Source organism: Oncorhynchus keta, chromosome 31, assembly GCF_023373465.1.
Source record: "Oncorhynchus keta strain PuntledgeMale-10-30-2019 chromosome 31, Oket_V2, whole genome shotgun sequence".
Classification (NCBI taxonomy): domain Eukaryota; kingdom Metazoa; phylum Chordata; class Actinopteri; order Salmoniformes; family Salmonidae; genus Oncorhynchus; species Oncorhynchus keta.
Window position 1 is genome coordinate 3,155,318 of NC_068451.1, and position 21,938 is coordinate 3,177,255.

General features: G+C 44.2%; 1 protein-coding gene across 1 annotated transcript in view; it reads right to left on the bottom strand.

Annotated features, from left to right (window-relative positions):
* Nucleotides 1-451: 451 nt before the first annotated feature.
* Nucleotides 452-21,938, bottom strand: part of emc2 (ER membrane protein complex subunit 2) — a 52,506-nt gene continuing 31,019 nt past the window's right edge. The window contains exons 6-11 of the mRNA XM_052489333.1: nt 18,048-18,133; nt 17,671-17,730; nt 14,680-14,761; nt 14,320-14,430; nt 11,267-11,371; nt 452-958 (exon numbers count right to left, since the gene is read on the bottom strand). Of these exons, the coding sequence (XP_052345293.1) occupies nt 878-958; nt 11,267-11,371; nt 14,320-14,430; nt 14,680-14,761; nt 17,671-17,730; nt 18,048-18,133 (525 nt within the window). The 3' untranslated portion in view covers nt 452-877. The remainder of the gene's footprint in view (nt 959-11,266; nt 11,372-14,319; nt 14,431-14,679; nt 14,762-17,670; nt 17,731-18,047; nt 18,134-21,938) is intronic.

Below are 21,938 nucleotides of genomic sequence, written 5' to 3' on the forward strand. Positions count from 1 at the left end.
GTGTGCTCTGGGTCTCCCTAAACTGAAATGACAGAGGTGTTCTCCCGCGCCACCGAGCGTTGCAGTTACAGAGCCCTTATGGTGTCTGGGTAATTGAAGGGCGGGATTCACAGCTGGATCCAGTGTGAGAAGCAAAGGCCTTTAGCCTCGCTGCTAACCGTTTAATGACACCTCTCCCGCTCACTGGAAAATGGTTTAAGCAGACTGCTCTAGTGTTGCTGATTGCTCTGCTGTTGCTACTGGTGGGGTAAAGTGGTTAGAGTGGCTGGGGCTCAATCACCATAAGTTCAGAGAAAGCTTACAGAGAGGATTTTATCATTATTATCATCATAAAAGTAATGAATCCGCCGTTATCATTAACAGTTGAGCCAATGTACTGATAAGATTGGTCCTATACACAAAACCTAATAGGACCAACCCACTGAAATGAGAAAATTTGCTCCAGACAACAAACAATTCAAACCTTTATTAAGACATCTGGATGGACTGACAGAGAAAAAAAACTAGTTAAGATAAAAAACATTTGATTTTATTTCATTTACAGACGAGGGCCTAGCTGCATACAGACGGACCTGTCTCAGCCCTCTCATTAGCATTTATTACAGCCTCTTCTCTACTCACATCTCAGTCCCTGATCACAATGCGGGAGCATTCTCTACCTGTCCTACATCTCAAATGTCACCCTTATCTCATATAGTGCACAATATTTGCTCAGATTGGGCTTGGGTTAAAAGTACTGCACTATATAGGGCTCCAGTCCTGCTTTAAATCATCTAATAACAGGGGGAGGGGAGGTGGTGGTCGAGTCTGGAGGGGGGGGTGCACAGCCTTGAGCCAACAGAGCTGCCTTGTTGAGCCATGTGGAACAGGGGGGGGCCTAGGACATGGTGATGGACTCCAGCATCTCCTCCACGGCCTTCACGGAGCATTTGTTCTCCTTTGTCCCGCGACCGGCCAGCTGCATGACAGAGAGAAGAGAAAAAAACATCAGCTCATCACATCTTTAAAGAGACCAAAGCACGGGGCTGGCTGAAGGAGAGCCAGCCAAGCCAAAACACTAGCGCACACTTAGTGTCACGATAACCGCATAGCCCCATATCACGCTCCACCACATCAGGTCGAAACAGAGTATACCAAACATTGGGAACACCTTCCTAATATTGAGTTGCCCTCAGAACAGCCTCAATTCGTCGGGGTATGGACTCTACAAGGTGTTGAAAGCATTCCAAAGGGATGCTGGCCCATGTTGACTCCAATGCTTCCCACAGTTGTGTCAAGTTGGCTGGATGTCCTTTGGACAATTCTTGATTCACACGGGAAACTGATGAGCATGAAAAACCCAGCAGTGTAACAGGTCTTGACACAGACCGGTGCGGCTGGCACCTACTACCGTACCCCGTCCATAGTCACTTAAATCTTGTCTTGCACATATATCCTCAATGACACACACACAATCCATGTCTCAATTATCTCAAGGCTTAAAAAAAACATTCTTTAACCTGTCTCCTCCCTATCATCTACACAGATTGAAGTCGATTTAACAGGTGACATCAATAAGAGATCATAGCCCTCACCTGGATTCACCTGGTCAGTCTGTCATGGAAAGCAGGTGTTCTTAATGTTTTGTATACCCAGTGTATATAACTCCACAGCATAATGGGGCAACGTTGGAATGTCACATCAGCAGCCTGACAAACCGAGAATGATAACTTGACAGAAACAAATGAAGCACCATGATGAATAAAGATTGGCCATGTGCAATTCCAGAGTGACTAACGGGGCCAAGAGAAAAGAAGCACCACCTGGAGTCAGGGTGTGCGAGGAGGGGGAGAGGTGAGAGAGAGGGAGGGCCAGGACGTCCTGATGACTCATTGTCTCACGGCCCCTCGCCTGGACAGCCCCAAACAAACCCATAAAGCATTGCTACTAATCTCTGCCTCCCTCTCTCCCTCTGTGTGTGTGTGTGTGTGTGTGTGTGTGGGGGGGTACACGGGCCAGACTGGACTTCCTCTGTGACTCACACACACAGACCCTCAATCTCCCAATTAAACCACAATCAGCCCTGCTATTAACGGAACTCAGGAGGGGGTCCTCCCCTCTCAGCCCTGTCCCCAAACTACAGAGACTAAGAGAACCTACCCCTGCAACAACACCCACAGGGACTTGGCATTAGTGAGTTGTGCGGTAGACTACACCTCTGTTCTCATTATAATAACTGCTACTTGGGCACAGGGACAGCAGCGTCGATGTGTGTGTCTCGTGTGTAAGGCCACATCTGCTGCTGGGAGGAGAGCACACAGACAAGTCAGAGCAACGCGTCGGAGGACATCTTTGGACTTTTCTCAATAAAATCATTATGAAAACCACACTATAAACTGGGTGGTTCGAGCCCTGAATGCTGATTGGCTGAAAAGCAGTGGTATATGACAAAACATGTATTTTTACTGCTCTAATTATGTTGGTAACCAGTTTATAACCACAGTAAGGCACCTTGGGGGGGGCCTACAGTTTTCCCTACAGGAAATCCCTACAGTTCAGGCTATAAAAGAACGTGTGCCATTTCATACTTGCTGCCAATACGAGAGCTATGATTCAAAAAAGACGTTCTCCGGATGCACTGCGTGTCGAGACAGCACATTTTAAAAGCAGGCTGAATTAATTTAGGAAAATGATACCGCCTGTTCCGCAATCATGTCATTCATTGCCGATCAGAGATAGTTACTCAATCATTGCTAAATATCGGATACATTTTCTTATAAATCTTTACATAGTGGCACAGCACCCCTCTTGTTTGGAGAGAACCCTGGCATACTGACCATATCTTGGTTAATATCCTGGGACTCTATTTGTTACATTCCCCTGAAAAGAAAACCAAAAATGTCACTCAAACAGAAGGGTGAACTAACAAAGAGTCACTGACAACAACTAAAACGAAACAGGTGGAGTTTTAGGAGGGGTTATAAAAGACACTCATAGGGGTGTCCACTGAAAGTTGCATAGCAACAACTGGGACCTAAAAGACACCCACCATGAGTTCCCCACTAAATTTGCCCACTAAGAGGCAAACAAAAGAATAACCCACACCAAACTTAAAGACAGGAAGCAAACCAAACAGGTGGAGCAAAACGAAAATCAAGGAATTCAGATAAGAGGATTGTTTGCGTCGAACAACTGGAGCACTGGACCAGCCACTCTTAACTAGCATCTGGGCCAGCACAGGTGAAACACCTTCCAACTAACGAGATGGCAACCAGCACAGGTGTAACACAATGGCGGCAATCGATGCGCCCTGCGTGCGAACAAGCTAAAGACCAACCTCATAACATAAATGGGAAAATCAAAACCTGTAACACCTTCCCCCTTCAGACTACAAATATATCCTATAGTTGCTCACCACCAACAGAAAACAACTTTATTGCACAACATAACCAACATAAACGCATCACTACTAAAATGAGTCGCCTTCTCCAATATAAACATGGCGTCTACTGTCTGTCAACAATTAAATACAAGACAAAACAGCCCTCTCAATTTTCTTTCCTATAGTTGCCTAACACACAAGTGTTTTCGAAAAACTCACATATGCTTCTATAACTCACCCCCTTCGAATGAGCGCAACCAAAACAAAACTGGTCTCCAAAATGATGTTCCTTAGTGGAATGGAAAAGTGTGTCAGCACACATGATCAAATCAAAATTGATTTGTCACATGCGCCAAATACAACAGTGACATGCTTACTTTACAAGCCCTTAACCATCTATTTCTTGAAATGCATTGTTGGTTAAGAGAAACTGGTTACCAGTTGGGGCAAAAGACCAACAAAATCCACCAGAAACCTGCTGAAAGGTTAGTCAAAAGCAAGAATAGGATGCAAAGGTGCAACCGGTACAGCTTGGTTCGGTTTACCCGTCCACTGGAAAACGCAACAGGATTTACAGTAAGAAAAAACCATCCTGTTTCAGACCAGAAGTTCTTATCCGAAATACAGTCACACGTCTTGTTGACCCCAAAATGGCCTGCCATACTACCATCATGAGCAGAGGGCTGCCTTAATCAAAGTTCATGTCAGAATTTGTTTTTCCGAACAAAAGGGCTTTATTACAGACAAAAATACTGCTCAGTTTCATCAGCTGTCCGAGTGGCTGGTCTCAGACGATCCTGCAGGTGAAGAAGCCAGATGGAGGTCCTCGGCTGGCAAGGTTTTACATGTTCTGCGGTTTTGAGGCCGGTTGGACGTACTGCCTAATTCTCTTAAACGATGTTGGAGGCGACTTATGGTCGAGAAATTAACATTCAATTCTCTGGCAACAGCTTTGGTGGACATTCCTACAGTCAGCATGACAATTGCACACTCCCTCAAAACTTCCGACATTTGTGGCATTGTGTTGTGTGACAAACCTGCACATTTAGAGTGGCCTTTCATTCTCCCCAGCACAAGGTACACCTGTGTAATGATTGTGCTGTTTAATCAGCTTCTTGATATGCAACACCTGTCAGGTGGATCGATTACATTTACATTACCTTGGCAAAGGAGAAATGTTCATTAACAGGAATGTAAAACAAACTTGTGCAGAACATTTGAAAGAAATAAGCTTTCCGGGATCTTTGATTTCAGCTTATGAAACCAACATTTTATGTTGCATTTATATTTTCATTCAGTATAGTTTAGGTGTAGTTTGGATGGGCCATCAGCTGTGCACTTTGACTGCCAGTGAACGACTGGCGGTGAATGACGGGCAGGTTGGAAAAAAATGACATGTCCTTTTAAAACACAAATTCTGTTTGTGATATTAAGATTCTAAAAACGACAGAGTAATTAAACAAGTTTATTTGTTTTGAGTCAATATGACGCTATCACTGCCTCCCGGGTGGCGCAGTGATTAAGGGCGCTGTACTGCAGCGCCAATTGCGCCACCAGAGACTTTTGCGCCCAGGCTCTGTTGCAACCGCGCCCAGGCTCTGTCGTGTCCTAGCGTCGTCCGGGTTAGGGAGGGTTTGGCCGGTAGGGAAATCCTTGTCTCATCGCGCACCAGCGACTCCTGTGGCGGGCCGGGCGCAGTGCGCGCTAACCAAGATGCCAGGTGCCAGGTTTTTTCTCCGACACATTGGCGCTGGCTTCCGGGTTGGATGGCTCTGTGTTAAGAAGCAGTGCAGCTTGGTTGGGTTGTGTATCGGAGGACGCATGACTTTCAACCTTAGTCTCTCCCGAGCCCGTACGAGAGTTGTAGCGATGAGACAAGATAGTAGCTACTAAACAATTGGATACCACAAAATTGGGGAGAAAAAGGGGTAAAATTCAAAAAAAATCAAATTAAATAAATAAATATGACGCTATCAGGACTTCTCTCCTCTGGGTTCTTTACATGTCAAAGCCGGACCCTTTCAGTTTTCAGTAATAAAATGTTTAACGGCCTTGCCCCAGTCGCTTTGACCCCATTGTGGCGTTTGCTTCCACAACACCACTCACCTGCCGCCTTTCTTCGCACTGAGGTATGACAATCACCAGGTACAGTGGGTAATAAAAGCGGGACACGAGTAACCCTTTAAAGCCCCCATCAATCAGTCAGCACAAACAGCCAGGCCAGCCCTGCGGAGGCCCACAACGTTCCACAGCGGCTCCCTTTCAAATAGCCCAGTGCCCATTTAAAAAGGAGGATATAAAAAACACTCAGACTTGGAGTTAAGAGTCAAGTCAACCTTGCGCCTTGTCATTTTTCCTCTCACACGCAGGGTGGGGTCCCGCTGATCTGCTGCCCCTGCCATTACCAGCCAACTTAAAACAAAACACAGCCCAACCGGTTGCTAGCCGGGTCCCTCTTCCTGTTCCCTGGCTGATAAGGGTGTGGCTCTGGCTCAGAGTGGAGACCAAACACACATGGTATTTTCCCTTGTGCATTTACTCAAAAAAACAAATAGAAACACTTAAAATGTTAATACACTGCTCAAAAAAAAGGGAACACTTAAACACAATGTAACTCCAAGTCAATCACACTTCTGTGAAATCAAACTGTCCACTTAGGAGGTAACACTGATTGACAATAAATATCACATGCTGTTGTGCAAATGGAATAGACAACAGGTCAATTATAGGCAATTAGCAAGACACCCTCAATAAAGAGGTGGTTCTGCAGGTGGCAACCACAGACCACTTCTCAGTTCCTATGCTTCCTGGCTGATGTTTTGGTCACTTTTGAATGCTGGCGGTGCTTTCACTCTAGTGGTAGCATGAGACGGAGTCTACAACCTACACAAGTGGCTCAGGTAGTGCAGCTCATCCAGGATGGGACATCAATGCGAGCTGTGGCAATTAGGTTTGCTGTGTCTGTCAGCGTAGTGTCCAGAGCATGGAGGCGCTACCAGGAGACAGGCCAGTACATCAGGAGACGTGGAGGAGGCCGTAGGAAGGCAACAACCCAGCAGCAGGACCGTTACCTCCTCCTTTGTGCAAGGAGGAGCAGGAGGAGCACTGCCAGAGCCCTGCAAAATGACCTCCAGCAGGCCACAAATGTGCATGTGTCTGCTCAAACTGTCAGAAACAGACTCCATGGGGTGGTATGAGGGCCCGACGTCCACAGGTGGGGGTTGTGCTTACAGCCCAACACCGTGCAGGATGTTTGGCATTTGCCAGAGAACACCAAGATTGGCAAATTCGCCACTGGCCCCCTGTGCTCTTCACAGATGAAAGCAGGTTCACACTGAGCACATGTGACAGACGTGACAGTCTGGAGACGCCGTGGAGAACGTTCTGCTGTCTGCAACATCCTCCAGCATGACTGTCTTGGCAGTGGGTCAGTCATGGTGTGGGGTGGCATTTCTTTGGGGGGCCGCACAGCCCTCCATGTTCTCGCCAGAGGTAGCCTGACTGCCATTAGGTACCGAGATGAGATCCTCAGACCCCTTGTGAGACCATATGTTGGTGCTGTTGGCCCTGGGTTCCTCCTAATGCAAGACAATGCTAGACATCATGTGGCTGAAGTGTCAGCAGTTCCTGCAAGAGGAAGGCATTGATGCTATGGACTGGCCCGCCCGTTCCCCAGACCTGAATCCAATTGAGCACATCTGGGACATCATGTCTCGCTCCATCCACTAACAGTTGCACCACAGACTGTCCAGGAGTTGGCGGATGCTTTAGTCCAGGTCTGGGAGGAGGACCTCCATGGGTTGATAAATTTGATTTCCATTGATCATTTTTGTGTGATTTTGTTGTCAGCACATTCAACTATGTAAAGAAAAAAGTATTTAATAAGAATATTTCATTCATTCAGATCTAGGATGTGTTATTTTAGTGTTTTCCCTTTATTTTTTTGAGCAGTGTACATTTTCCACACCCACGATGTTGAGCTTAATATTGTAAAGTGTGCCTGATTGATTGACAACACTTACGTGTTAGAAAACCAACACAGTTAAGTGTTCTTGATTAATCAACACCCAAAGTGTTAGATACTAGTGATGCACCGATGACATTTTTGTCTGATAGCGATATCCAATATTTTCCTTGCCAAAAGAAAAACGATACCAACACCCGATATTTAAAATTATAGCGGCCTTATAAGCATTCTAGTACAGTTAAATAGTTAACATACACACATGGACACAGCGGTCTAAAGCACTGCATCTCAGTGCAAGAGGTGTCACTACAGTCACTATCTGGCCGTGATTGGAAGTCCCATAGGGCGGCGCACAATTAGCCCAGCGTCTTCCGGGGTAGGCTGTCATTGTAAATAAGAATTTGTTCTTATTGCCAACTGTACTTAATGCCAACTGATTTGCCTAGTTAAATAAAGATTAAACACACACTGACCAAAATGTTATTTTGTTGGCATTTACATATGTCCCCATTACCAGTGAAACATAATCAAAAACCTATTTCTTTCACTTACTTGCTGTGCTGTTTCGTTGTTCATTTGTTCAGTCCTTTCATTCTCAACCAGAATATAAAGAATAAGAATATGCCATTTAGCAGACGCTTTTATCCAAAGCGACTTACAGTCATGTGTGCATACATTCTACCAGGATTTCTATGGAACGTCGTTTGGGTCTTTGCGTGTCAAAAAATATACTAACACTATTTGACATGTCAAATAAGCTTGTTGACCAATCATGACCTGAATATGACTGTACGTCACATTTAATGAGTTCATACATTTTTTACATAGTTATTACACTATCACAACACTTCATCGATACGCATGTTATGATGCTGGTATGATCTTCCCCAAAAACATAGCAAAACCACATAATCTGTTTCAATAGTTATATAATAAGCTAAGTGCCATCTAAAATAACCCTAAATTACAAGACTGTTCTTATTTGATTAATGGTGGTCGGACCCATCTATGTGAAGCTAGCCAGAATAGTGGACTTTGCAGTTAGCCTTCAAAATAAAAGCGCAACATAATGCTACTATTTGTATTCATTTGCATCACTGTCAATGACATACTTTTATATTGAAGGCAAACCGCACATTCCACTATTGTGCCTAAATCCTGTGGCTAGCTTCACAACACATAACCCGGTCTGGTCGAGCCTCACTAGCCAGATTAAGCTAGCTGGCTGCTTATAATGTTAGCTTGAGACAACAGAGTTAAGTAGCTGGCTAGCTATTTATTTTCATTAACCGAAGTACAATTTCAATAGCCGAACAACAAGTAGCAACCTAGCTAATAATTACTCAAGGATTCCTAAATCATTGCTCATAATAATGACTTTTACTGGTCATTTCTTACATGATTCAACACAGGCACAGTAACAAAAAAATATATCAGAGTGGGCCTTGTGGTCTTAAGTCAACACATTAGCTGAAATCTACCCAAACAGTAAGAGACTGAATTGAGGTGGACTGTCTGCCCCCCCCCCGGTCAAAACCATTCTCAGTACAGCCGTGGCCTCAGAGGGTAAGTAGGGTGGTTCGCATAGACCAAGGACTCAAGGGTATGCAAGGGATTAAGTTATTGCATAGCTTGGGTAGGTAAACCTGGTCCTGAAGTGCCACTGCAGGATTTCGTACCAAACATTCATGCACCACTAGGGCTGTGGTGGTCATGACATTTTGGCAGCTGGATGTTGTCAAGACTACTGGTCTCAAGGTAAATTACCGTTAATTAACAAACATGTTAGGCATCCTCCAGGACTCCATGCATACAAGCCGCTGACCTTTGAAACATCTACATTCTACAAAAAGTCTAATCAATCCATTTAATATACCCCAACACAATAAAGCCATTATTTATTTTGGCAGGTCTAAAGAAACCTTATGATATGAAGAAAATGTATTTCAGAAGAACCGAATATGAGACGGCCTACTGTATGTTATCTGGCTGTACGATGTTATGGTTTTATTGTAAGTATAATATAATTGAACTAAAATAGAAAGGACAGTGCGCATATGAAGTGGCTATGTTGGGCGTAAAAGTGATAATTGAAACAGGTCCTATTACTCTATATTTAGAGTTAGTTGTTAATGATTCAAACCTTAGAAATCAAAACATATATGGGCTGCATGATGAAACTACAGGCTATTGAATATATATATATATATATATATATATATATATATATTTTTTCTTTTTCTTTTATTGCTAAAAAAAAACTTTGCCATTCCTTGCCTCAGGCTGCACACCCTGTTCTCTCATCAAGTGATCATATATCACCCATCAGACTATTCTCAATTAAATCTTCACTAATATGTCAAATTGGTTTTGACATAGAATGGCCCATTATCAAATGAGTAGTGGAAGGGGGAAAAAAGACAAGTCATCCATATGCGAATGGAGGCCGCTTTCCCGCAGTTAAATCATGCCGGGTAGGCTACTCCAGTTTAATAGTGGAGCAGCTGAGCAATGCACCTAAATATAGTAGCAGCTGGGATCCTCCTCTTTTTTAGTGGCAACCATCAAAACTCTGCTTTCACACGGGATTGCATATAGAAATGTCTGGACTTATAAGAACACGCATCAACCATTGTTTGGGGAACATACAGCCTCTCGCTGCGTGACAGGTAATACTCCGCCCAAACCCTGTATGCCATGGGATCTCCAACTTGTGTTCCTGCAGTTACGAAGTGTTCGTTTGGGAAAACAAGTTAAATCTGTTCGAGAAAATCGATAGTAACATGTTTTCACAACAAAACATATTTAATTAAACTGTTGACAGCTCCCCATCTCTGCTCGCTCGAGAAAGGAATGAAGGAGATAAGAGGACATGGAAATGCACAGTGGTGAGATACTGTAGCTAAAAAAGGTAAATGTACCAGCCAATTGATTATGAAAATAGAAAATAAATCCCTAGTACTAGGCTATTCAAAATCAAATTCACAATAATTGTAGGCTAAATCTGTAAGCTGCCCTGCACAATCAATGAACCAACACCATCGACTAAGCCTATACACTCTCTCCCAGACTCATAGATAGAACGTTTGGAGCACCGCAATGGTAACCAGTCCATCCAGTATGCATAATAATACAGTCCACACTCAAAAGTGGATTTGTTGAAATTTGGGAATAATCGGCTAGAAAAATGTACAAAATACATAAAATCCTGTGCTTTTAATTTTTTTTTTAAATATTCTGCCTTGCATAATATGCGGTAGGCTATGTCTTGTATAATGGCACAAACATTATTTTAATTCAGGTTTCTTTTTCGGGCATGGGCTCATACATGTAATATAATATAATATATGTAATATATGTATGGGTGTCCTACATGTGACCTCTTAATGCTTTGAATTAATCATCACCTTAGAAAGCGCTGTCCATTTCGTTGTGTTTGGCTTTGAAACAAAATCCACAACGACCATGTTTTCACTCAGTTTCTTTCTTCAAATTGATCATCACAGAGAGGTGAAATCTTTTTCCTAACAGTGAGTTTTAAAAGCATGACTGTTTTGATGAATATGGTCTCCGTAACAGCCCTAGGTACCACACTTAATTCTGCCAATAACCTCACCAACAGTGGCTAGATTAATATCACCTGGTCTAAAGCAGAAATGTTCAATCAAATACATGAAGTACCTGTGGCAGTACAGAACCAAGGTTGACTACCCTTGTGGTATAGGAACAGTTAAGTGGAAAAGGCAAGTGGGAAAGGTCCTATGTGGCTCAGTCGGTATAGCATGGCGCTTGTAACACCAGGGTTCTGGGTTCGATTACCAGTAAAAAAGTAGGAAAATGTATGCACTTTACTATAAATCGCTTTGAATAAGAGCTAAATGACTAAAATGTAAATAGTGTAGCTTTCATTATTAAAGTAGACACCTGGCATAACTCACCTGATAGGCTCGGTTGATTTGATTGGTGGCCCAAGTAGCATACTTCACATTGGCCTTTTTCACCGTGGCGTTCACTTTGGGACTTGCAGCAATGTGGCTTGCTGACTACACAGGGGAAGAAGAAGGGAGTGGAAAGCAAGGGAGAGAGGAAAGAGGAGAGGAAAGAAAGAAAGGTGTCGTCATATCAAAATCGCAATAAAAGCATAATTGAGATGAATGTGCAACCAATTCCACCGTGGGCAGGACGAGAAAAAATTGGCCCGACGACATGTAAAAAACGTTAACAGAAGAGGAAAAAGTGAGTGCTTTATTTAATTCCCCAGCCCCCAAGGGCAGTATCGCCTAATGGGCCCTAATTTCTCCAACACCATAGATAGCCGGTGATGACAGGGCCCGGCATGTCTTCAGTATGTCTTCAGAACCCGCGGTGCTGTGGCGAGCGAAGCGCGATGTGAATCATGCTCTCTGCCCACCCCAGCTCCCCTCAGAACCACAAAACCCATGTCTTTCCCATGCTACTGCCATCGTCTCCGAAGTGCAAACCCCACTAGGCTTGAACGGGCAGCACTTCAAAGGAGTCCCCATGGTCATACTGAAAATTTAACTACACCCCAAATCAACCTTGCTCCCCCCTTTTATTTAAAAAAAAATACGCTTTTGCTTCTGGATTTCTTCATAACCTCCGGCTTACGATGTCAGCTCCGACAGACTACCCCAGAATGATGTCTTCCTCCATGTGAAGATCCCCGCTAGTGCAGAGACACAGCACTGGCTAACACTAACCTGACAGTGGTCACGGCTACCAACGACTCAGGTGTAATCAGGTGCTCTGAACGACTAAGCTGAACCAATCAAAAATCTCTTTGGTGAGGAGCTGCCCTTCGGTGGTGTTCACAAAGCTTCACTGTCATCCAGAAGCAGATGAAATGGTCAGAAAGTCATTGCCTTGGCACAATCCCATGTCGGGAATTAACTTGCACTTGTCAAGGATTTCAACTCTGGACCTTGTGGACACTAACTTTTTTATGATCAAATTTAAACCTGAAACCAGCGTTAGGCCAAAATAGTGGCAGTGGATGATTTGACAGAGGAAAATAAAGTCCTCTACATAACTATGTATGCCTTTCCTATACACTTCAGTAGTTGGCATTCAGACTTACCTTATACAGGTGCGTAACGGGCTTTGCAGGCGTGGTTCCCTTGCGCTCACTGAATACATTTCATTCAAACCCTCCCACAGGCAGTTAACCCACTGTTCCTAGGCCGTCATTGAAAATAAGAATTTGTTCTAAACTGACTTGCCTGGTTAAATAAAAGGTAAAATAAAAAAATAAAAAATAAAAAAAACTTGCTGGAACAGATTTTCTCGTGGAGTTTTCAGTACATTTATCTAAAGCCATCCCTTTAAAATGTGGTGTACCTTTAATCTGAATTGTCTCGACAGATTCACTAAAATATATATAGAGAGAACGGTTCAGAATATTAGGGATCAATGAAAGAAAGCATTGTAGGCCTAAATACATGCATATTTGTCATATTTTCAACACCAATTGCTAGATTTCAAAAATATTCTGATCTTGTATATTATTTACGGTTAGGAAAGTATTTATGAATCATTTTTAAAAACCACACGCACAAACTATAATCGGTGAATCAAAAATACAGTGGTTCGATTCATCCTGAACGCTGACATATTCAAATGGTTCAATCCATAAAATATTGGAAGGTGAGAAAAGTGTACCGCAGTGGTTGAACAGTCCACCCTAATAACCCACACTAATCATGGAACTGTGTTGAGAACAGTCCAGTCGTTGCGAACCGTGCGTGTCCCAAATGACTGCGCAACTACTAGCGATCCTCAGGAACTACCACACAAATGTGACAGAGGAAAGAAAGAAAGCTAAGCTAACTATGGAATAATGCAAAATCTAAGGAAAGGAACACTAGAGTGACAGTTCTAAATGTGGGTAGAACTGACAGTGGCATGGTGAAATAGATCTAAAACCATTGTCATGTTTATTTACAATCCCCTTATCAGAATGGCTTACTCATCTACCTAGCGCTTGCCAACGTGTCGAGAGAAAAGTGCATACAAAGATAATTACGTTCCATTTACGTGCGCCTAACTCGGGTCGGAATTCCAACATAGGTGAACAGGAATACATTTGGAGGTTAAGGGATCTGAAGGTCTTGAATTGATGCTGCTTTTTTAAGCATGTTCTGTGGCTAGCTAGCACCTTGAAGACCTTTTTAGACCTACCTCTTTCTCCATTTACCCTGAAAGTAGTCTACGGGCCTGGAGAGACAGTCATTTACAGTTTCAATTAGTTTAAATAACATTAGCTAACTTTAACCCCATTGACTACTTTAAGAAAAATGAAAGGGTAGTCTATAAAAGTGAAGCTGTCCCTTCAAAGACCATGAACGGATCCAGTGGTTGTGACCCTTTCCGGGTATGAGATGTTTTACCTGCTTGAACCCCTGTTGCAATAGAGAGAAAACACTGGAAGGCCTGTGTCGCTGCTTCTCTCTGCTCTGGCCATCCACCCACCCTTATTCCTGCACTCTCCGTTTGTGTTCTTATGTCAGGACTCACTTACATATGATGCATTGGTGCTAACGGACAACTTCCTGTTTAAATAAATATGGAGATGAAAGGGGGGCATTTGGCTCAGACGAAATCAAAACGTTAACCTGGGCCGGGGGCTGCTGGGACTGACAGAGCGTGGGAGGGAGGCAGTGCCCTCTCTTTCCTTTTTTTCCCCGTCCTGCCACTGATCTTTATTTATTTTTGTCATTTTTGGTCATAAACATGAAAAAAGTCCTGTACGAAAGCTTAGAGGGGTAATATTACCAACATAGAGACCTTGAAGGGGCAGACTTTTCCAAGCATTGACCTGACCTATCTGAAAGCTGGGCTCTATGGTCGCTACACAAAGGCAGTAGCAGGCCTGCACAGTTTGACAAACAACAGGAGAAAAAGGATGAGTTGTTGATCTTTCACCCCCCTCCCTCACTTCTCTATCATGCGACGGTTAGATGTGCAAACTTACCATATACAGACCGAACAAGGCCCTCATGTTTCTGTTGTTCAGCTTCAGAGCCTGGGCAAAATACTTTCTGGACAGCTCCAGGTTTTCCAGCCCCCCCTGGGTGTACTTCACCTGTGAGACAAGGCATTCAAATACGGGTATGAGGCGTGCCGGCCGGGGGGCTTACGCAATGCCTACACGGCATCTGAATAAGCATGACGACATGACAAGCCGTGTAAACATTGTGACATTCATGAGCGTGTATTCCTGCTGACCGTTAAGTGCAGCGGCCGGCTCCTCCATGTGAGAGAGAGCATTCGCGTAGAGGGCTGGGAGAAAACCTTATTCCATTGATGACGGACATGCAGAAGTCATACCTACCTCAGCGTACTGCTCACAGTACAAGTGATTGTGAGGGTTAGTCATCATCAGCTCCTCCAGACAGAAAGCTGCTTTTCCATAGCTGTGGAAACAAGGGAACAATGAATAGAATAGATTGATGACCACTAGTGATGGACATTTAATCTTTGAGCTTTTAAATAGTAAGGGGGGGAAATGTGCTCCATTTCATCTGTGATGTAGTTTACCTATTCCAATCAGAGTGTAAATTTGTTCGACAGAAAGTTATACTGCTGCCTTGGTTTACTGTCCATTTTGGCAAGTTTGAGTCTAGGAAGATGCATCCAACAAACTAAGTTTATTTGCAGACTAAGGGGATCTGGTGGCCTATGTGGTTATGTCTATATTGGCGAAACTCTTCAGTTTTGGAAAGTGGAACATTGAAAAGGAGAGGAGCGGGGGTCTCCAGACACACAGGATCAATCTGTCTGTCTGGCGATGTGTTTTTCACTCTGGTAATGTCTAGTTAAATACCTTCCTGAGGTCAGCGCTACAGTAGAAACTGGCACACTGTGCCCTACTCAGATGAGATCACTTCTCAGCAGACTGCTGAGCTGTTGACCTCACGCTAATCTACAACCATTACACATCTAATACACAGTTTCTCCTTCAGGGGACCCGTCCAAGGGAATGCAAGTTTCTCTCTCCAGCACACACTCAGAATTACACACACACACACACACACACACACACACACACACACACACACACACACAATTTCCCACGCCTTGACAGACTACATGAACCCAGAACACTAAAACATGGCTATTAAACCAAAATCGGACAAAACACAAAACCCAGCACTCAATTGTAGTGTAGAGAGAGACTGTACGTGATCCAGCATATGCTGTATGTGCTTGGAAATGTGCAGAAAAAAACAAAAATGGTGCTTGTGGTGGTGGGATCATAAATGACGCAAGATAAGGATGCAAATTTGTAGCCATCACTGACATAGAGGGAGAAGTGTGTGGGGGGGACGCTCTGACGCAAGCTGGGTATATTGGCGGGAACAGAAACGCCCAAATGCTGCCTCGCACGACATGAAGAGACTATCGGCCCATTTAGAATCGGTCTAAAGGACTTCAAAAGCCAGAGAGCAGCAGCATTAGAGTGGTAGGGGAGAGTGAGGGGCAAGTTCGAATGAGAGGGAGGGAGATCGGGGTATTTGGAAGGTTGGGGGGCTGTTTACAATTACTACTTCCTCCCCATAAAGACTTTCAGATGTGCTCCTGAAGTGGCTCCAGCCTGCAGCGGCGAGAGGAGAGGCAGCCTCCATCACCAGGCAGAGCCCTGGCTGACTGCAGTACCGCACCCTCCAATCTTCACCCTCCGACCATCATCACCACCACTCAGCTCCAACTCCCTAAGCCTGGGCTCAGAGACCACGCTGCTAGCTTGTGGTGGTGGCACATTTAGTTTGACTCACACATTGGCTTTGTTTTCTTTGAACACCAAACAATGGTTGGTTTTTGGTGCTACCAACTGTAATACCAGTTTGACTGAATTCCAGCCCAAAGCTTTTTCCCAACTAGACTGGGCAAACGGATCAAGATTCCTCCATTAGACTGTGAAAACTCACCACAGAAAGTCATCATGCGCCATCGGATGACCAGGCAAATCTGAACCGATAGACAGTAGTTAAATAAAGACTAATTCAACAGGACTACAAGCTCAGATGATTCCCAATGAGTCGAAGCGTCTCAGCGGTTCAAGGCAACAATAACAGAAAGGCACAATCTCAACGTTTGAATATCACTCAGCGGTATGAGGATTATTTTAAAAAGGTTCCCACTGTGTTAGGCTATTAATTACTGTCAATGTTTGAACACTGATGCCTGTAGAGCCATGTAACAATGTCAGGTGAGAAACCATGAGTGGTTGGTATATGTTTAGCTTGCGGGGTGCTACACAGTGAGGGCAGAGGCGTTTATTTCTCTCCCCCATCAGCCTCTGTTTTTTTCTGGCTCTGGAAAGAAAGTGCCATCAACTTCTCCTGGGAATCTCTCTGCAGCCACTCTCCCCTCCCTCTCTCTCTGTGGAAAAGAGAGGCGATAATGCCATGCTGTCCGGAAGAGGGTGAGGGAAAAAAAGGGAGTTTGTAACCCAAAATAAAGAAAAGAAAGAAAAGAAATGGACATGCCTGTAGATAAGGGGCTCGGGAAGTGAATGGGGTGATATTACAAAAGTTTGGCTAAGCTGGGAGATAATCCTCCCTCTACTACAGCAATAAAGCCCCTCAGGACAAAAACATGAAATATCCAATAAGAAGCTCTCACTGCGCTAAACATTCCTGCAGACACTGCCCTCCTGCCAGGGTGACCACGGAGCCGGTGTGCTGCTTGCACACACACACACACACAAACACACCTCCGTGAAAGACGGCTGCTTCCCTGACTCCTAAGTCCCCAAGACAACTAAGGAGGGATAAAAAGTGACACAAACAAAAAAAATGTATTGCAATGCTCTTGTCTTGGGAGGCTGACAATTACCCCTGGCAACAGAGATATCAGTCGGGGGTTGACTTCACCCCATATGTATGAGCGGGGGGGCTTAGGGTCAAAATCCTATTACTCTCCTCTCCATGTGACAAACATAGACAGGGGCCCAATGCGGACCCCTGGTTGAGTTAGGTATTTCAACGCCCCTCTCCATTGTGCCCATCCTAATATATCTCCTCTGGGATCAAGCCGTCAGTTCAGCCACCGAGACTGGGAGAGGAGAGGAGTTACTGCTTACAGACACTCTCGCCCCCCCGAGTCTGTTAGAAGCTGACAGATGCCCCTGGGAGATATGATAAGGTGCTGCCTCAAGGTCTTGACACCAGGGAGTGCTGGCACAGCACTAGAGTGAGAACACACTCAAAATCTGGAACGATCACAGGTTCTTCTCACCACTGGAGTAAGTCAGTCAAAACGTCACAAGTCATGTAGATAATGAGTTAAAACGAATGCGATAAGGAAATGCCATGCTCACTCGTGCTCGTTGATGTAGAGTTCCGACAGCTCGTGCCATGCTTCCTGGTCACCGACGAACCTGTAAAACAGTGAGAAATTTAGAACCCTTCTTTAGCAAAAGGATCATCAACAATAACCACTCTAATGTAAAGTACAATAGCTGAAATCGCCACGTTTCAAATCAATCCAAATCGTGGCATTGTATAACTAGGCTCACATAGACAGACAGGCAGAGCTCCCAAGATGGGGGGTTAAGTAGACTTGAGGGGGTCTCATGGACAGGTTGTGGCCCAGCCCGGCTCAAATCGAATGCAAACCCCCTTTTAATTAAAAAAGACCAGGGGAGGTGTGCGTGAGGAGGAGGGCGTCCAAATCTCCTTGTAAAACACTACTCACTGCTCCAGATACTCGTTGAGCTCGCGGATGGCCTCGGCACTCTTCCCCTGGGCCTTCAGAATCGAGATCTTCCTCTTCCTCGCCGCCTGTGGAGATCAGCATCAACAGAGGATTAGTAAGGTCTTAGCTCCTCAAGTGTTTGACCGAGGAGAGGCGGTCTCATCAGAGCTCACACAAATAAAAGGGAGAGGAGAGAAAGGAGGAGGGGACGTGTTAAATGAGTTTGGGAGTCTTGAAACTGTGCTCAGGTGGAAGTTGGGGGGGGTGTTGGTCAAAGCCACCCCCCTCTGCTCCTAGCCGATCCCCCTGGGGATAGGGATCATGAGTTCACAGAACGCCAAATCTATGTGGAGTGGAGGACTGTAGTGGTGGGAATCAGGATTTGACATTTTCTCTGCGGAAACATCAGCCAACAGCGCTGGTGTTGATGTGATGTTCAGTATCAAATCATAACATTTCAGTTAAGAGATATCTTCAAATTAGGAGAGAGATATTGACTGCATGAACCAACCTAACGGAGCACTTTTCTGTTACAGTTTTTACACAGCGGTGAGAAGCCTCGCTACTTAAAATGCTGATGTCCCTACTATTATTGATATTGTTATGGGGCAACTTTAAAATTGATGTGCCAGCATCTCATAAGAGGTAATGGTTAGCTAGGCTATATCTGTGGAAGGAAGAACAAATTATGAGTCAACATTCAAGAGTCGGCGTGTGAGCTTAGAGTCTGAGATATAGTGGTGAGTCATCCACTAAGTGGGGAAAACATCGCCTTACCCCAAATCCAATGGCCAGCACATTCAGAATGAGCTTCTGAAGCCTAGCTAACTTACTTCAGCGTCCAATTGCCTTTTCTTTCATTTTGATGTTGAAGTGACCTTAAAGTGGATTGGATTCTCATCAATCTAAATCAGAAAGTATTACGTCCCCTCTGACTTTTCCAGGCTGCATTTTGGAGGGTGTGTGTGTGTGTGTGTGTCTGTCTGTCTAACGGCGGGCTGCTGTTGCCATTAGAATGGTGCTGCCCTGCCTGCCACGGACCACTTTATTTATGGACTGGCATTTGATTGAGTGGGGCTTCCTTTCTCCCACACTCAAAACCAAAGCCATTGTGGGCTGTGCATGAGTCATGTCTGAGCTGCCATAAATCTGGGCATCCACTGACACCACCGTCACAATAAATCCACTTATTCATCACCCTGGGACAGGGACCTGCACTACAGCCTGGCTAGGGTGCTTACATAGCCCACACACACACACAGGACACACACTCACCTAAAGTCAGCAAAAATAAATATCTAGATTATTCTTGACCTGTATTATTCTTTGCCTTTCTTCTAAAATAAACACATACCATGTGAATTTCTGTTTGAGAGTGGTCCTCAACACAATTAAACACAAGCATTGTCAAGAAAATATTATTCAAAAGGATTAAGATTCATTTACAGAGCAATCTGAGTGAGTAGGGGAAGGGGGGGTGACACCAACTACTTCTTCTCTTCCCCCTCTGCTCATAAAACACATATCTCCTCAAAAGATCAAACTATTCTACACGGACCATATTCTACTGGGGCTTGTTGCTATGTGAGATTAAGGAATTTATACTCACTTCTAACCAAATTGCTAACATATGTATTTTTCCCCGTCCGATACCAAAACTATGCCAGAACACCAACTTTCAGTGTGGATGTTGCAATTGTTGGCCTACCCCACACCCCTCTCTTTCCCCCTTCCTCTCTCTCTCTCTCCCAGTCCTTCTTTCCCGATAAAGAACCACTTGGGGCTCACTCAGAACATATGGAAGTTGGTAGCCCCGAAGGAGTAACACCCCGAAGGAGTCACACAGATCTTTATTAAATGCGGAGCTCTTCCAAACCGCTCCTCCCCCCCCTCCCCCCCTCCAAACTAATGATCCAGACGAACCTGGCAGCAGGGATAATCCTGCTGTTGTCATGATTCTTTTTTAATTAGGGTTCTCGAGGAGCACTGGATTGTTTAAATCACCCCTGGCTCTCGCTGAGAAGGACTGACCACAACCCAAGCTCTGACTGTGAGGACTACACTGGACACCTAGATAGCCTGTGTTATAATAATGTTACATAACATACATGGGAGAGATGGGGGGGGTTGAGAATGGAGGGAGGAGATGGAGAGAGAGAAGAATACAGGGACAAAAGGGAGGGACCATGAACGACGCTCTGTGCCACTGTTGTGAAATAGCTAGTAGGTGAAGGTATTAATGCATTAAAAGCAACAATTACACTAAATTCAGAGTAAAACATGTGTACAGTAAACGAATAAACTATTATTACAGATGTTTCAAATGCCTAAGAGCTTAGGGAGTTTTACTTGTAATCAAAGTATACTAAGGCATCCAGAAATCAAAAGAAGCATTGTCTAAATAGTGCCTAAATCATATGGTTGCAAAAAGCCAATATTTTCAATTTCAACAGGATCTAGTTTCAGCTCAGTAGAAAACTGAGTGCATCTTGACCTCCGTAAAAACTATCTTGTTCTACACTCTAATTGCATACAATTCCCATTTAACCTCAGTAAGGGATTCTCAGTGACCTCAATTGCTTTCTCAATAAATACTAGCTATGTTTCTACACACCAATTAGGATGAAATGAGGGCCGGAATTCCATATATCAGATGAATCATCCAGTGTCATTTGGACTCCGAATGAATAATAAATGAAGTTTTAGTCAAAGTTCTCAAAGAAAAAAAAAAAAAAAAAATACGAGAGAAGCACAAAAATGCATTCACGCAAGCAAAGGAGAATTTCTCCAGATCATTGCTGTAGGTATTGGAACACAATAAAACTATAGAAGGGCTAAGAGTTCGACACATTCTTTGGACACCGCCATGGCAGAGAAACCTTGAGCAATTTCTGTTGATTCAACAATTTTGGTTAATGGGTACCACATCTATTCCACAGCCTGTAATTACAACAGCTCAGTTTCCAATCTCCAGCTCGGCATGCTGGGATGCCTCACAAGTCCTTGCTGTGGTCGCCAATTTTCCGCCATTTCTTTGAGCTCCATCCCCTCCCTCATCGTACAGAACATGTTAGAGAACATGCTGGACTGGGAGCAGTGGAGATCCTTCATTCAAAGACAGGTGACCTAAATCATGTCAGCCCCCGTCCACACCACACCCTCACCAGCCAGGACGGGTTGGTGGGAGAAAAAAACCTAGTCTGGAAGACACCAGGGGACAGTGAGTATCTGTTTCCAGTCCCGCCTTCAGGTTTAACAAAAAGGGCGCTGGTGTTATGGGTGACATCTATCCTGCCTTTGGAGATCAGGAAACAGACTGATCACATCCCCAGGACATTGCCTGGGTGGTGCTCTGATTGACTAGCGAGTGCTAGTACCCACCAATCCCTCAAGGATACAATTCCCAAGGCACCTCCCATTTCCCATTGGAGAAGATTTCACTAACCAAAGAATGAAAAGGAAAATGCATATTTTAACTAGTTTACCCATTAAGTAAACTATGTGTCATAGGTAAGCTCCTAGAAAGCCTTTGATAATTCAGGACCTGGTAGACTTTCAGCGAAGTCTGCCTAAAACATTGTCCTTTGCGAAGGCTGATTTTACTCTGCCCTTCCAAGTTCAGTTTAGGTTGAAATGTTTTACGGTATACCAGGGTATTTGGAAAAGTACACGTTTTTTTTTAATACATTTAAATATTTGTAGTTTCATTTTAAGTAAATACTCACAGTCAACTTGTGTAATACATTAGGGGGGGAAAATTGCGTTCTTCATTTCACCTACCATATCATTGTTCCATTATGGAGCTTACCGGTAGACCCCAGTCACATGGTGTTTGTTAACAAGCAGACAACAATGAGAGACCGGAGCCTTGAGTCACTCACTGTTGTGCAG